This window comes from Acomys russatus, chromosome 5 (genome assembly GCF_903995435.1).
Source record: "Acomys russatus chromosome 5, mAcoRus1.1, whole genome shotgun sequence".
Classification (NCBI taxonomy): Eukaryota; Metazoa; Chordata; class Mammalia; order Rodentia; family Muridae; genus Acomys; species Acomys russatus.
The window spans coordinates 7448399-7463361 of record NC_067141.1 but is presented as its reverse complement, the minus strand read 5'-3'; the positions used below and the strand labels follow the sequence as shown (position 1 = coordinate 7463361).

General features: G+C 51.8%; 2 protein-coding genes across 5 annotated transcripts; one reads left to right on the top strand and one right to left on the bottom strand.

Moving 5' to 3' along the window:
- Nucleotides 1–816: 816 nt before the first annotated feature.
- On the bottom strand, nucleotides 817–4134 carry Hirip3 (HIRA interacting protein 3). Its single transcript, XM_051147183.1, has 6 exons — nucleotides 4020–4134; nucleotides 3036–3290; nucleotides 1915–2798; nucleotides 1673–1841; nucleotides 1495–1593; nucleotides 817–1423 (listed from the first exon to the last, which is right to left on the bottom strand). The coding sequence occupies exons 1-6, from the start codon at nucleotides 4132–4134 to the stop codon at nucleotides 1260–1262; spliced, it is 1686 nt and encodes a 561-aa protein (XP_051003140.1). The 3' UTR covers nucleotides 817–1259.
- Nucleotides 3615–14940, top strand: Ino80e (INO80 complex subunit E). Of its 4 annotated transcripts, XM_051145273.1 has the most exons (8): nucleotides 3615–4213; nucleotides 4372–4442; nucleotides 4593–4645; nucleotides 9035–9113; nucleotides 9202–9313; nucleotides 9651–9767; nucleotides 13819–13910; nucleotides 14391–14536. In XM_051145273.1, exons 1-7 carry the CDS (start codon nucleotides 4133–4135, stop codon nucleotides 13888–13890), a joined length of 585 nt encoding a protein of 194 aa, XP_051001230.1. In that variant the 5' UTR covers nucleotides 3615–4132; the 3' UTR covers nucleotides 13891–13910; nucleotides 14391–14536. The 4 variants fall into 4 exon arrangements, with proteins under 4 accessions (XP_051001230.1, XP_051001228.1, XP_051001229.1 ...); XM_051145271.1 differs by lacking the exon at nucleotides 13819–13910 and having other exon boundaries at nucleotides 3617–4213; nucleotides 9702–9767; nucleotides 14391–14940; XM_051145270.1 differs by lacking the exon at nucleotides 13819–13910 and having other exon boundaries at nucleotides 3621–4213; nucleotides 14391–14937.
- The last annotated feature ends 23 nt before the right edge of the window (nucleotides 14941–14963 follow it).

The window sequence follows — 14963 nt, the reverse complement described above, 5'->3', positions numbered from 1 at the left end:
CCCAGGACGTCTCCCTTTCTAAGGTGTGTGTGAAGGATCAAGCAGGAGCAAATGACAGTGCTGCTTATACTTAGTTGGGTTATGTGATTAAAATTCTAGAGATTTTAATGGCTGCACATATGATTGGAAGGTCAGCGTGTTGAACCCTTCTGCTTTGCTTTGGGCTCAAAGATCCTCAGAAAGCTATTTGGTGCACAAACTGCAGTAGCCCCACATCTATTTCACTAGATGCCTGCCTGGGGACTTGAGTTTCTGCAGAGGTTTGTCAGGTTCTGATTGGCCAGTCTACTATACCTACTAACTCTGAGGCTATGGCAGTGTGAGCAAGAAGATGAACTGATGTGTGTGTGTGTGTGTGTGTGTGTGTGTGTTCATTCGTTCTTGGAGTTGAAACCCAGGGCTTTGTTCATGCTAGGCATGCATTCTTCCAGTAAACTTAACAATGTTAAGGCCTGTTGGCTCTGTTTTTTAACAATTAAACTTTATCATACAACCCAACTAGCTTACACAAGAGGGAAAAAAGGTTAAAGGGAAAAAACTGAACCTTTCGGTATCTGTTCCACGGGACGGGTCTCAGGCCTGCGTGCTGGTCCGGCCTGTTGCTGATCCACGTGCCCTCAAGCCTGGTCTGAACCTGCTGTTGCTCTCTCCACCTGCCTGCCTCACATCTGAAGGGCCAGTCTCCTCCCATTAAGGGTTGATTAGAAAAACAATAGTCCAGGTGGAGTCCCCAGGTCGGCTTCCTGAATTCCAGGCCCAGGATGGCTCCACTCAAGTCTATCTCAAGGTATCCATGGGTGTCTAAGGGTAAAGCCCGCCAAGACTGCTTTCACCTGTGACAAAGCTTACAGTCTTTCCCACACGGGCCAGTTTGATCAGAGACACCAACTGGTCACCCTGGAGGAAAAGGAGCCATATCCTCTCTCTGACACAGCCCAGGGGCTAGGACAACTGGGGAACCACTAAGAAAGAGCACTAGACTTTATTGCCTAGTAGCAAGGGCTACTTCCAATTTCTTGGCCCCAAAGGACAGACAGGGCATGAGAGTTAGGGACCAGTTCAGATGAAGTAATTACAAATGTTTTTTATTAAGTCTTTAAAAACAAAACAACCCCCCAACCCTAAAACCACCTTAGAGAACATGAAATGGAGTAGTGTGCCAACAGCTGAGACCCCTGCGCCTCTAGTTGTCTGTGAAAGCTGCTTCTGCACTGCAGGCTCTTGTACAACAGGGTAAGGTGCATCCTGGGACATGGAGTTCAGCTACTCTCACCGTCACTGCTGATGATGCCACGCATATGGGACCAGTCTGGAGGTGCTTGGCGTGGCCGGTCCTCTTCCGAGTCCAGGGCTCGACGATAAAGCTCCCCTGGGGGAGTTCCTTCCCCTGAAGGCTTCCAGGCATTTCGTCTTCGTGGTCGGCCTAGGAGGTTGGGAGAGAAAATTAGTTATCTGAGTCCAGCCTCTTTCTTTCTCAAAGAGGAGATTCCTTACCTGAACTGCTGATGATGTTGGCAGCATCCAAGGAAGCCAATTCGGCTGCCTCTTCCCGCTGTTCCTTCAGGGCCCGACACTTCTCCAAGGAAGGATTGCCTGGAACAGAGGTGCCCCGTGAGCCTCTCTTTCCCCAGGGCTCAGCCCTCCGGCAGCTCTCAGGCACATCCTGTCTCACCCTTCATGCCCAGAGCTTCCAGTTCAGCCCTGAGGACACGCAGGCATTCCTTGTGGGAGCGACAGGAGCTCAGCAGCTTCTTGTAGTTTCGATGGGCACCACACGCCCGAATATAACGCTTTAGTCTCACCAGAGCTGGGTGGTCCTCTCTGCGGCTACGAGAGGCAGCCTAATAAGGAGTTTAGAGCTGAAGGCCCAGGCTTTTCCCTACTGGAGGCCACCCACCTGCTTTGTCCCCTCACCTTCGGGCCTGTGGGTTTTGCACTTGAATCTGATGAGGAAGAGGAACTGCGTGCTCTGCCTTTCTTGGAGCTCTTCTTGGAAGAACGGTTCCTCCTTTCCTCTCTGGTGCTCCCTCCTGCCTGGGAGTCACTCGCTTCGCCCTCCCTATCACTCTCACCATTCACGCTGCCCTGAGCAGTAGCTTGCACCTGCGTACTGTTTTCATCCTCCTCACTGCTTGCTCTCTGCCTTCGCCCACTCTCAGGCTGGGTCCTGTCATTGCTCTTTCTCTTTGCTGCCTTCTCGTCCTCCCCACTGCTGTCCCCACTACTCACCTCCCCCCTCTCCTCCTCTTCCTCACCATCTCCACGGCCTCCAGTTAGCCTGGCAGTCTTGCTTTTCTGCTTATGCCTCGTTCTCTCTCCTTTGCTGCCTCTGGACCTGGGCTCCCTGCACTTGCTCTTCGCTAGCGTCTCCTCCTCACTGTCCTCACTTTCCGCGTGTGGTTTAGCACTTGCGTGGGCCTCCGCCTTCACTCCTCTCTGTGCACCTTCCCCGCCGCTTTCACTCCCTTCCCTAGCCTGCTTACTTGCTGAGGCCTGGCGTGCTGCTGGCTTCTTCTTGGCTCCAGCTTTCTTTCTAGCCCTAGCCTTCTGCTTTTTTCCCACATCATCCTCTTCCTCGGTGTTCTCTTCCTTCCGGACCTCACCTGATCTGACAGAGCCCTCCCCTTCCTCCTCACTGCTGTCCTCTGATCCCATCTTTGCAACCAGGCCTGTTTGCTGTTCTTCATCCGTGCTTTCAGCTGCTTTCTTTAAGGCTCTCCTTGGATACGCCTTCTTGGTCGTGCTGCCTTTTGTTGGGGATCCGGAGCAGTCCGGACTGAAGGATGTGGAGCTGGATTCTGGAACATGAGGACAGAACTGTCCCTTCCATTTAGGAAAGGATGCTTCTAGACCTACTCAGCCTAAGAGCAAAGGGCAGCTGGAAGCACCACAGCTGCATCTAGCTCCACCTGGTTCCTGACTCACACCCCGCCCATCCCCATTCACTGCCTTGCAACTGATACGTGCACACTGCCTTCTGGATAAGCCAATGACACTGAGGTCACACACAGATAAGCAAGGGAGAAGGTACTGACCTGACTCGGAATTGAAGCGGGACCTTTTTCTCTCTGGGCCACTGCAGGGAGCAGGAGACCTCTTCGCTTTGATAAAGTCTAGCTTTCCTTCCCTGGTACCAGCATAGGCCTGTGGGCATGCGAGCAAACCGAACCAAGGTTGTGTCCTGCCCCAAGCCCTCAGCAGTAAACCCTGTCTCCCCTGGCCCAGGCTCACACCCACACCTGCATCTTCAGCAGCTCCTCCTCCACCAGCCTCCTCAGTGCCTGCTTCTCCTCAGGTTCAAGATGATCTCGACCCACTGAATTAGGAATTTTTGTCGCACGATGTAGGGCGTAACCGTGCTACAAAGACACGTGTCAACATAAGAATCCCAGTCCAACCCCGACTCTCACGCCCTACGCTCCTGAGGTCAGGGCAGCTTCAGAAGAAGCTGCGCGTGCATTCCGGCTTCTCGCCTCCTAGAGTCATTTTGCCCTACCGGGAATTGGTAACTCCCGCCTTTTTTCCTTCCGGTGGATAGTAGTTTGCGCACGCGCGATGCTGCGGCTTCGTGAGGGGGCGGAGCCGTTGGGCCTATGACGTAGAGCTTTGGGACCTCGAGCTTTGGCAGCTCTTGTGTTCCCTGAGCAGTTGGTGGCTCTCAAGGTTTCTGCTCTTTGTTAGAAGCTACTTTTAAAAATTCTCTCTAGAAATCAGTTTGGGGCCAGCACTCTTTGAGTGTAAGATACTCAACTCTTAACGCTGCTCTGTGGTCAGGGTCACCAAGTTAGCTCTCTTGTTTCGAATGGCAGAAGGAAAAGGATATCCTCGCCAACACACTGAATTTCTGGTTATCTTTTTTGGCTCCAAGGTTCTAATCGGCTTAGTAACGATAATTGCGCCCTCCAGTATCCGGCTCCTCTGTGACCTCAGAGTACCGCGAAGCCACTGGAAGCCGCGTTCCTTTTAGGTCTTCCCCTGGAAGCCAGGCGGTTTGAAAACGCTCCCTGCGCGCGGAGTACTCTGGGAGTTGTAGTCCAATTGCAAAGTCCCCGGAAGTGGAGGTGTGAGAGGCCGGGCCGGCTTGGCTCTGGGTAGCGGGACTCTCGTCTGGGGCGCTACTCCCAGGCGGGTCATGAACGGACCAGCGGACGGCGAAGTGGACTACAAAAAGAAATACCGGAATCTGAAGCGGAAGCTCAAGTTTCTCATTTACGTGAGTGCCGGTGTGAGGATGTCGTGGTGTGTGAGGCCTAAGCGCTGAGGGGGACCTCAGTTTACCCATGTGGTAAAGGGGATAGGTAGGGAGAGCCGGCTCCGGGTTCTGGTCCTTTTACGGATGCTCTGGCTCAGCACCCGCCCTGTTCGGTACAGGAACACGAGTGCTTCCAGGAGGAGCTCCGAAAGGCGCAAAGGAAATTGCTCAAGGTTTCCCGGGACAAGAGGTGAGGCTTGTGGGCACAAGGGGCAGTTACTCCTGGGGGATCCTCGCTCCGCTCTGGAAGAGGACCCCAAATGCATGCTAAATAGAACTAAATAGAGCCCGGGACCGTCGCTGACATGGGAATGACCATTCTCCTTGCCACTTGTCCCAGCTTCCTTCTAGATCGACTCCTGCATTATGAGAACGTGGATGAAGAGTCCTCGGGTGAGCAGAGGCGTTTGTGGAAGACGTGTGACACTGGCACTTTAAACAAGTGCTCCTGGGTCCGTCCTCTTAAGATGCGGAAGCTGATGGCAGCCCTCCAATAGTTCTTAAGCCTAGTTGCTGGCCTCCGGCTGCCACCACCCCGCCCCCAGCCCTGGCTGTCCTGGAAGTCCGTCTGTAGACCAGGTTGGCCTTGAACTCAGAAATCCACCTGCCTCTGCCTCCCAAGTGCTGGGATTAAAGGAGTGTATACCAGGCCCAGCAATTCCTTTTGTTGTTGTTGGTCTTTTTGTTTTTGTTTTGTTTTTTGGGGGGTGGGGTGGATTTGAGAGAGGGCTTCCTCTGTGTAGCCTTGGCTGTCCTGACTTGCTTTATAGACTAGGCTAGCCTCGAACTCACAGAGACCTGCTTGCCTCTGCCTCCCATAGAGTGCTGAAATGGAAAGTGTGTGCGACCACACCACCTGGCAATTCTTTGTATTTTGGTTTGGTTTGGTTTTTCGAGACAGGGTTTCTCTGTGTAACCTTGCTGTCCTGGACTCAGTTTGCTAGACCAGGCTTGTTTTGAACTCCCAGAGATCCACCTGCCTCTGCCTCCGAAGTGCTGGGATTAAAGGCGTGTGCCACCACACCCAGCTCTACCTGGCAATTCTTAAGTATTTACTTATCCACTGTGTTCCAGGCATTGTGTGTGGCACAGGCTGGCAAAATGAATGAAGCCTCTGGGGGCGGGGTGGGGGGGGGACTAGAAAGGTGTAGTACCCCATGCCTGTTATCTCACCATTCAGAAGGCAAAGACATTCAACCGTCAGTGACTCAATCTTTAAAACAAACAAAGGAGTCTACAAAGGTCACAGCAACTTCTGAAAGTTGTCATGTAACCTCAAAACACTCTCTATCGCACGTAGGCATCTGCACAGACACTAATAGCAATTATAAAAATAGCACTTTAAGCCCGGGCGGTGGTGGCATACACCTTTAATCCCAGCACTTGGGAGGCAAAGGCAGGCATGTCGCTGTGAGTTCAAGGCCAGCCTGGTCTACAAAGCGAGTCCGAGACGGTCAAGGCTAACACAGAAAGACTCTGTCTTGGAAAAACAAAAAACCTAGCACTTTAAAATTTTTTAAAGAGCGTGCAGTGGTGGTACACGCCTTTAATCACAGCACTTGGGAGGCAGAGGCAGGTGGATCTCTGAATTCAAGGCCAGCCTGGTCTACAGAGCGAGTTCCAGAACAGCCAAGACTACACAGACAAACACTGTCTTGAAAAGCAAAACAAAACAAAAAAATCTTTTTAAAGATTTACTTATTTATTTGTTTATTTATTGTATATGAGCCCTTTATCTGTAGAAGAGGGCATCACACTATACATGGTTGTGAGCTACCATGTGGTTGCTGGGAATTGAACTCGGGACCATTCTTAAGCACTGAACCATCTCTCCAGCCCCCAAAATTTTTTTTTTTAAGATTTATTATGAATACAGTGCTCTGCCTGCTTGTACACATGTAGGCCAGAAGAGGGCATCATTTCACACCATAGATGGTTGGGAGCTGGGAATTGAACTCAGGACCTCTGGAGGAACAGTCTGTGCCCTTAACCTCTGAGCCATCTCTCCAGCCCCCAAATTTTTTTCTAAAGAAACTAGAATGTTAAGTGATGATGAGAACTTGATGAACATTAAAACCAGATTAAATGGTAGAAACTATAGTATATAATAGGAGTTGATAAGTTTCTTTTGCAAAGGGTCAGGAAAATACTTTTGGTTTTTATAAATACTGTCTTTAAAGTAAACTTGGCTCATGTGAACACAGCTGTACTTAGCATATTAATAAGAAAATTGGCCTGATTTTGTTTGGTTGGTTTTTCAAGACAGGGTTTCTCTGTGTAGCCTTAGCTGTCCTGGACTCACTTTGTAGACCAGGCTGGCCTCGAACTCACAGAGATCCGCCTGCCTTTGCCTCCTTGAGTGCTGGGATTAAACACGCCGGCTGGCTGTGTTTTATTAGAACTTTATTTGTAAACATTACATTTTGAAGTTTACATAGTTTCATAGTCTTTATAATTTTTTTAAAGATTTATTTATTATGTATACAATATTCTGCCTGCATATGTGCCTTCCCTCCAGAAGAGGGGACCAGATATCATTATAGATGGTTGTGAGCCACCATGTGATTGCTGGGAATTGAACTAAGGACCTCTAGAAGAGCAGGCAGTGCTCTTAACCTCTGAGCTATCTCTCCAGCCCTAATCTACAATTTTTCACGTTTTGTTTTATTGTTATTTGAGACATTGAGGTATGTTCTTCATTTGTAGCTCTAGTTGGTTTCAACCTCATAATCCTCCTACCTCAGCCTCCCCAATGCTGGGATTTCATGCATGCGCCACCACACCCATCGGCTTAGTTTGTTGTTGTTTTAAGATATTTTTTACCCTGGATGCAGAGGCAGGTGAATCACTGTGACCTCTACCTGCATAAGCCCATTGCACACAAATGTAATTTTAAAAAATTAAATGAGTTCCAACCTAGCTAAGTGAGACTATGTTTCACAGGAAGGGGATAGGGTGTGTGAAGGGATGGTGGCCCAGGCCTTGAACCCCAGCCCTGAAAGGTAGAGACAGAAGGACACGGGGTTGAAGCCCAACTTGAGCTGCATGATACCCCATCTCTAAATAAATAAAAATGAAAAGGTGCAAATGCAAAAGCCACATTGACTTGATTGATGCCTTATACCTATAATCTCAGCACTGAGGCTGAGGCAGGAGAATAACTCCAAGTTCCAAGTCAGCTTAAGCTACATAGTAAGACCCTGTCTCAAAAAACAATTAAATAACTGAAATAAGCCAGGCTTGGTGGCACACACCTTTAATCCCAGCACTAGGGAGGCAGAAGCAGGTGGATCACTGTGAGTTCAAGGCCAGCCTGGTCTACAAATTGAGTCCAGGACAGCCAGGGCTACACAGAGACCCTGTCTTGAAAAAGAACAAAAAAATAGCACGTAGTATCTGAAGTGTATACAAATGAAAAAAGAGCCATTTTAAGAGGTGTGTGGGAACTGCAGCAGGTTACCTGTTGAAGACAGGACCAGAACTTTCTATGGGAACTGCAGCAGCAGGTTACCTGTTGAAGACAGGACCAGAACTTTCAGGTGGAATGCGAGAAGCAGAAGCCAAGCTGCTATGTACAACAGCAACAGAAACATAGACTGCTGTTTTTCCAACCTAAGTTGTTTGTTTTGATTTTTTACAATTAATGTTAAATTGCAATCAAAGAGCTAAAGGGATGGCTCTGCAGCTAAGAGCGCCTACTACTCTTGGAAAGGACCTGGGTTCAGTTCCCAGCACCTACATGGCAGCTCACAGCCACCTGACTCTATTCCAGGTGGTTGAATGCCGCCTTCTGACCCCTCAGGCTTGTGCATGAACTTGGTACACATAAATATAAAAATACATTAAGGAGGCAATAGCTGGCAGATCTGTGTTCAAAGCCTGCCAGGGATGCACATACATCGAGACGGTCTGAATAGAAGCAACAGGTCTGGGTGGGAGGTAGCATATGTCATGTGCAGTGATAGCTCAGGAAGTGGCAAGCCGCCTAGGAAGAACACTCAACTAGGAGACAGGTCTCCCTTAGGACAGAAGGGAGAAAGCGCTTGGAGTTCTGAAGTGAAGCCATGAACCAGAGTGCAGGAGACCTTGGGTCAGGAACTTAGAGCTCTGTTAGGGCAGACTGACGGCAGATAAACACTGCTAAAGCCTGTGCACGCAGTCACTAAGTTGTGTGGAACAGAAGGAGCAGAGTGGGAGATGGCTGAGGAGGTGGCTGTAACACAGCGGTGGCCAGAGCGGTGGCAGCTGGAATGCGGAGCAGAGGAAGTTGGATGGTTCGGAGGAAGGTTTTAATGGGTCCCTGGGCAAGGACAACAGAGCACAAGCTGAAGGCTACTTAGAGGCACGTGAAAGAGTGGCCTAAGATGCTCAGAACCACAGACCTGATCAGGCTCCATACATGTCTTCTGGCTACCGTGAACTCATCTGGAAAGCAGAGGTGATGTACTGACCTTCCTGCTTCTGTGCTTTGAAAGACCAGGAGAGTGTAAAGTAGCCTTGCACAGAGTGTGTGCTGGCAAGCGTGTCATGGAGGTGCCTAACTAGGAAACAGGTCTAAGAGCTAAGGGACTCCCTACAGTCACATGCTTACATGTGTGCCAGCTGGGGACGCCCTACAGTCACATGCTTACATGTGTGCCAGCTGGGGACTCCCTACAGTCACATGCTTACATGTGTGCCAGCTGGGGAGTCCATTCCCTAGACCCTCTATAATGTTAAGGTTACATCCTGTGAGTGGATTAGGGAACCCTCTACAACCCCACTAACCAGCCCTCCTTACAGACTCAGATGCCACTGCCTCCTCAGATAACAGTGAGACAGAGGGGACACCCAAGTTGTCTGACACACCAGCCCCAAAGAGGTAAGCGGGAGTCAGAATTCTCCAGGGCTGGGGTGGGGGATCTGGGCTTTCCAGATGCTTCTGACCCTTGTCCCTATCTCTTCTCCAGGAAGAGAAGCCCTCCGATGGGGAGTGCGCCCTCCCCTTCCAGTCTCTCCTTGCCTTCCTCAACAGGGTTTCCCCTGCAGACCTCTGGGGCCCCCTCCCCGTACCTGAGCTCGGTGAGTTGGGTTGAAGGCAGGAAGTAGTGTGCTGCTATGCCTGGGAATCCAGTGGGCGCCATTTGGGCAAAGGGGCTGTGTCTCAGGGAGAGCCTTACCAGCTCAGAGTGCCCACGTACCTCCGGAGGGTGTGGTTCAGGGTTCCTGCTTGTTCCCTGTGTAGGACTCGGGGGCAGTCCCAGGACGGGGTCCTGCTGCTGCTGCCCCTTGCCCTTCTGTTCTCAGGAGCCCTGGGAGCCACACTCATCAGCATCTCTTTTGTTTTCCATTCTCCTGTATACATTTCTTCCCTTCACCCACTCCATTCCCATCTCCATCTTCCTGCTCCCACCTGCAGCTGGCTTCTCCCCCTTATCCCCCATTCCCTTCTGACTACCTGGCCCTGCAGCTGCCTGAGCCCAGCCCCCTGAGGCCCAAGCTGGAGAAACGGCCCCGCCTACCCAGGAAACTCAAGGTACCCTGATGTGGGGACTATAGGGAGGGGCCACAAAGGCAGGACATCCATCTAAAGGAGGCTCAAGACTAGGGGGCATGTACAGAGACTTTGGGTGTTTTGTGGTGTTTGGAAGAGGGCTCCTGTAGCCTTGGTAGGAGGGTGACCTTGAACTCCTGGTTCTCCTGCCTCTGCTCTTCAAGTGCGAAGGTTACAGGCATGGGCCGCCACGCCTGAGGGTTGACCCTCGCGGGCTAGGCAAGCACCCTACCGACTGGGCTATTCCCCAGCCCAATGTCCAGGAGTTTTGAAAGGTTAATTTAAGAAGCTTAGTCTCAGCCCAAGGCTCAGAGAAGTCCTGGATTGCTGGAAGTGACACAGTCAGTCCTGAAAGACTCCAAGTTAGGATGCCTGAGGTCCAGGCTCTATGACCATGTCCTGCATAGTTACGCAGGTACCGTATGCTGCCCTGGAGCTGGGACAGGATTGTGGTGTGGAGAGTCTAGGCAGGGCTCCCCCAGTTCAGAACAGTGTGACTCAAACTGGTCAAACCAGATATGTCCTGTGTTGAAGACCCTATCTGGAGTGCTGCAGCTGTGATAACAAACAGGGAGCCGAACCCTTGTACAGAGCTTCTGTTCTGTCAAAATTGGCAGAAGATAAATAAGATAGATTGGCCCTAGTGAAGGAAGCAAACCCAATGGATGGACCTTTTAAGGTGGATAATCTAGGGTGCTATTGACTGGATACAGGAAACAAGCCATGAGGTGTCTGGGAAAGGGTTTCAGTCTGGTGAACATGCTTGTTGAAAGACAAGGAGGAGGCCAGCCATGGTGGCTCATGCCCTTTATCCCAGCTCTAGGAAGGTAGAGGTAGGTGAAGCCCTATGAGTTCAAGGCCAGCCTAGTCTACTTAGTGAGTTCCAGGCCAACCCAGGCTGCGTAGTGAGGATGTGTCTCAAAACTGAAGGGGGGGAGGAGGGCGGTGGGAGCAACCCCGGGGAGGAGAAGCTGGGCAGGAGGCTAAGTGCCAAGGGACAGAAGCTGACAGGGCCTTGAGGTGTTAGAGAGGCTGGGGCTTATGTGGAAATGGGGTAAGAGTCATGGGCAAGGTGAGCAGGACAGGGTCTAGTTCAGTTTGCGTTTTAGATACATGGGCAACATGGCTGTGTAGAGATAGGCCTGGTACAGCTAGAATGGTGGGAAGAAAGTGACTGCAAGAAACCAGCAGAGTGCACCATGACTCCATGTCAGAGGAGACCCAGTTAGACTGTGTGAGAGACAGAAGGGATCCCACAAAGATTCCAGGGCTCTTACCTGAGCAGTGAAGTAGAGTGGCAGTTTTTCTGAGATGAGGACTATGGGAGAAGCTGATTCTAGAAGGGAAATTAAAATTGGCCTTGGACCTGTTGAAAAGGTGTCTGGAAATGCTAAAATTAGACAGCAGCCTGTGTAAGCTGAGCTTTGTAGGGCTGTGTGGACGGAGAAGAGGAGAAGGCTCAACACGAAGCCCTAGAAGTGACGAGAAGCAAGCCAAAGATGAAGGAATTCAGGTGTGGTGGCGCACGCCTGTAATGCAGAGGCAGGCGGATCTCTGTGAGTTCGAGGCCAGCCTGGTCTACATAGCGAGTCCAGGTCAGCCAGGGCCACATAGAGAAACTCTGTCTTAAAAAAGCTAAACAAAGCCGGGCGTGGTGGCGCACGCCTTTAATCCCAGCACTCGGGAGGCAGAGGCAGGCGGATTGCTGTGAGTTCGAGGCCAGCCTGGTCTACAAAGTGAGTCCAGGATGGCCAAGGCTACACAGAGAAACCCTGTCTCGGAAAACAAACAAACAAACAAACAAAAAGCTAAACAAGCAAAGATGAAGGAAGAGGGAAGTGCCCATGCCCTGGGAAGCCAAGCTGAGCAGGGACCAGCTAAACAGCTTGGTGACCCGACACCACAAGAAGAATCAGATTATATTTATCGTGGCTAAGAGCATGGATTCTGCCTGGTGCAGTGGTGTACACCTTTAATCCCAACACTTGGAAGGTAGAGGCAGGTGATACTCTATGAATCTGAGGCTGTCCTGGTTTACATAGCGAGATCCAGACCAGCCAAGGCTACATATCTCTGTCTCAGGGAAAAGGGATGGGGAGGGAGGAAAAGAGAAAAAAAAAATAAGTGAAAGGATGAATGAGTAAATTCTTAGGATTAGAAAAAAGACTGAGAAGTTAAAATAGTTTGTTGCTCTTCCTGGGACCCAGGCTCAGAAGCTCACATCTGCCCAAAGCCCCAGCTCCTAGGGAATAAGTATGGATCCGGGGACTAGGCATGTGGCTCAGTTTCAGAGCCTGCCTGGCAGTTTCAGATTGATCCCTAGCACTGAGAGAAACAATCGAGGTAATAACACTGGCCATTCCTGAAAGGTTTTGCTTCTAACATTCAGAGCAGGTGGGAGAAAACAAGGCACAGCAGCACAGGGCAGGTAAGAGGTTTGGTGTGTCTGGATGTGACTGTGTTGGTAGGAAAAGGCTAGAGCAAACTGCTTTTGGAGCAGGGCATGGAGAGGCTCAGGGAAGGGCTAATGATCAGGATAGTGCCAGTGAGGTGGTGCTGGGAGGGGAAAGAGGAGCATGCTGGGACATAAGCTGCAGCATGACTGAAGAGCTGACAGAAGAGGACACTGAAAAGTAAGGAAGGCCTAGACCTGGAGGTCAGAAGACAGCCACCACTGAAAGGCTTGAGTCCCACAGTTTCTAGGTGGGAGATATAGAAGGTGCAAATGTGAGCAGAGGTGAGATATGGAAGTCCAAGGCAAAAACAAAAGTCTGGAGCCTTAGCTTTAGATGGGTTTGAATCCCAGCTCTTTGACATGCTCACCATGTGACCCTGGGCATGTCACTGAACTCTATTTCAGTCATACAGGGCATAAAGGATAGAGTGCCTGGGCCCTGGCAGCCTTATGGAGCCACACTGGCTGCTCTTGGTCATGCTGAGGATGCCCTGGTTTGGGTCGGCCCTGGGGAGCAGGGTGGTGGTACAGAGCGAAGCCTGCGAGGCCCTCGTGGAGCGGCCCCTTGCAGGCGTGCGTCTGCCTCTGCTTCTCTGTGCACTGGGGTTGTCTCGGTTCCTCCAGTGCTGTGACACCATGACCAAGGCAGCCTGTCGTGTCTATTCGGGGTCTACGATTTCAGAGAACTAGAGCCCAAGTCTCCTCTGCAGAGGGCGGAGGGAAGAGATGGAGAGGGGGAGCATCTGAGCTAGCTGACAAGAGTGAGGGTGTTCAAAGAGGCAAACTCCCCTCCAGGGACACACCTCCTCCAACAAGGCCAACTTCTAATATTTTTGGTTGTGAGCCTAGCCTTTATCGGCTGAGCCCTCTCTCCCGCTGAAGGCAAACTTGTAATTCTACAGTTTCACCAGTTGGGGACCAAATATTCAAACATAAGAGCCTGTGTGGGGGGGGGCCATTCTCCTTCAGACCACCACAGGGGTCCTGCTTCTTTCCAGAGCTGGCCCTCCTGTCTGCCTGACACCCATGTTTCCTGAGGCCTTGCCTATGCTAGCACCCTCACATCACCTCACAAGCAGAGGTAAGGGTGGAGCTCCTTGACAAGCAGAGCAGGCCACAGGGCCACCATCAGAGGACATGGTGGAGGCCACATGTGTTGCTTGCTGCCCCAGCCCATGGGCACCTTGGGTGCTGTGCAGTGAGAACATGCATCCTGTTCCTTTATCTTCCATTTCCACGCCTCAGTTCCTTCCTCTGGCATATGGCCCCACCTCTCCTCCAGGACGGTCCTATAAGGTAGAGATTATAGATAGAAGACACCTGGTCCGTAGTAGGTGTTCAGTTTGTGCCCACAGCACATGACCTGTCACAAGCACCCAGAGAGCTCTCTTGGGGGAAGATGTGTGAGCACTTGGCAGGGTGGGGCAAGCAGAGTCCTCTCAAACGCTAGAGGACAAAGCATGACCTTGTCAAATGGAGCAAGGCCAGCCTGTTCGGCACACTTCCCTGCCCATCCTGAGGGCAGCCCAGGCCCAGGCCCTCAGGCAGAGGAGTGACACGCTCAGGTTTGTGTTCTAGAGTGACCACTCTGGCCGCAGTGTGGAGGAGGAGCTGGATCTGGGAGAGGCTGAAGGCAGGGAGTCCAGTTAGGAGGCTGGTACCTAGACCAGGTGAGCTGAGAGGAGGGCCTGGCCCAGGCTGGTGGCTGCTGGGTTCCCAAGGAGGGGCTCACCCACACTGTCATAGACGCTGGGGAGCAAAGCTACTGCTTAGGCTTCTGGCTCAGGCAGCCTGTGATCCTGCCTTGAACCAGTGAATCCCATTGGAGGAGGGAGAGCAAGGTACCCAGAGAGGCAGGGAGAAGGCGCTCTGCGCTAGTCTTGAATCTGGCTTCAACTGCTGGCACAGAGCAACCAGGGTGCCTTGCTAGAGAGGGAAGAGCCCAGCTTTCCTGTCAGGCTACCTGTCAGACCCCCTCACCCCATCCCCATCATGCCTCCATCACTGCCCCCTACCCCAGGCACTTCATGGCTTGAGACTGAGGGGCTGCGGTAGGGCCTCTCCCCCATACCTTGAACTTGCAAGGGCACTGCAGCCACCTCATGCCAGTGTGTCTGACTAGCCTGCCTTGTGTTTTTCCCCTGCTGCAGATGGCGGTCGGACCCCCTGACTGCCCTGTGGGTGGACCGCTGGCTTTCCCTGCCAGAGGTTCTGGGGCCAGTGTTGGGGCAGCCCTGACCCCCCTGCCTCCTCCCAAGATGCCCCCACACACGATCCTGAGCACCGTCCCCCAGCAGATGTTCAGCGATGCCGGCAGCGGGGATGATGCCCTGGACGGAGATGACGACCTGGTAATTGACATCCCAGAGTAGCCACCCAGTGCTGCCGGCCCGGGCCCGCGCGGTGCTCCTCCCATACCAGCACACGCACGCCCACTTCCTCAAGAGGTGTTTATTGATGCCCAGTTGCCATGCTTCGGCCACTGACACAATCAGAAAAGGCGTAAACATGCACAAATGTCCCCGAGGAAGGTGGCAGGCGCCCTACCCTCACATCCCAGCCGCATCCAGGGGACAGTTATTTAAATGAGTGGCCAAGAGGATCTGCCACATCTTAGGGAGGCAGACCGTGTGGTAGCCACCCCTTCTGAAGAGCAGCTGAGCAGGGCTGGGACTTTTGCATGAAGGCTCTGTAATAAAGGGTTGGTTCTTTCCTTGTCCTTT

Coding starts and splice junctions, on each gene's coding strand:
- Ino80e (XM_051145270.1), top strand. CDS start 4,133: ATGAACGGACCAGCGGACGGCGAAGTGGACTACAAAAAGAAATACCGG. Junction 4,443..4,592: donor AAGGTTTCCCGGGACAAGAG/GTGAGGCTTGTG, acceptor CACTTGTCCCAG/CTTCCTTCTAGATCGACTCC. Junction 9,314..9,650: donor CCTCCCCGTACCTGAGCTCG/GTGAGTTGGGTT, acceptor TCCCACCTGCAG/CTGGCTTCTCCCCCTTATCC.
- Hirip3 (XM_051147183.1), bottom strand. CDS start 4,134: ATGACCCGCCTGGGAGTAGCGCCCCAGACGAGAGTCCCGCTACCCAGA. Junction 3,291..4,019: donor ATTGGACTACAACTCCCAGA/GTACTCCGCGCG, acceptor CTTGAACCTGAG/GAGAAGCAGGCACTGAGGAG. Junction 1,842..1,914: donor CAAAACCCACAGGCCCGAAG/GTGAGGGGACAA, acceptor ACTCCTTATTAG/GCTGCCTCTCGTAGCCGCAG.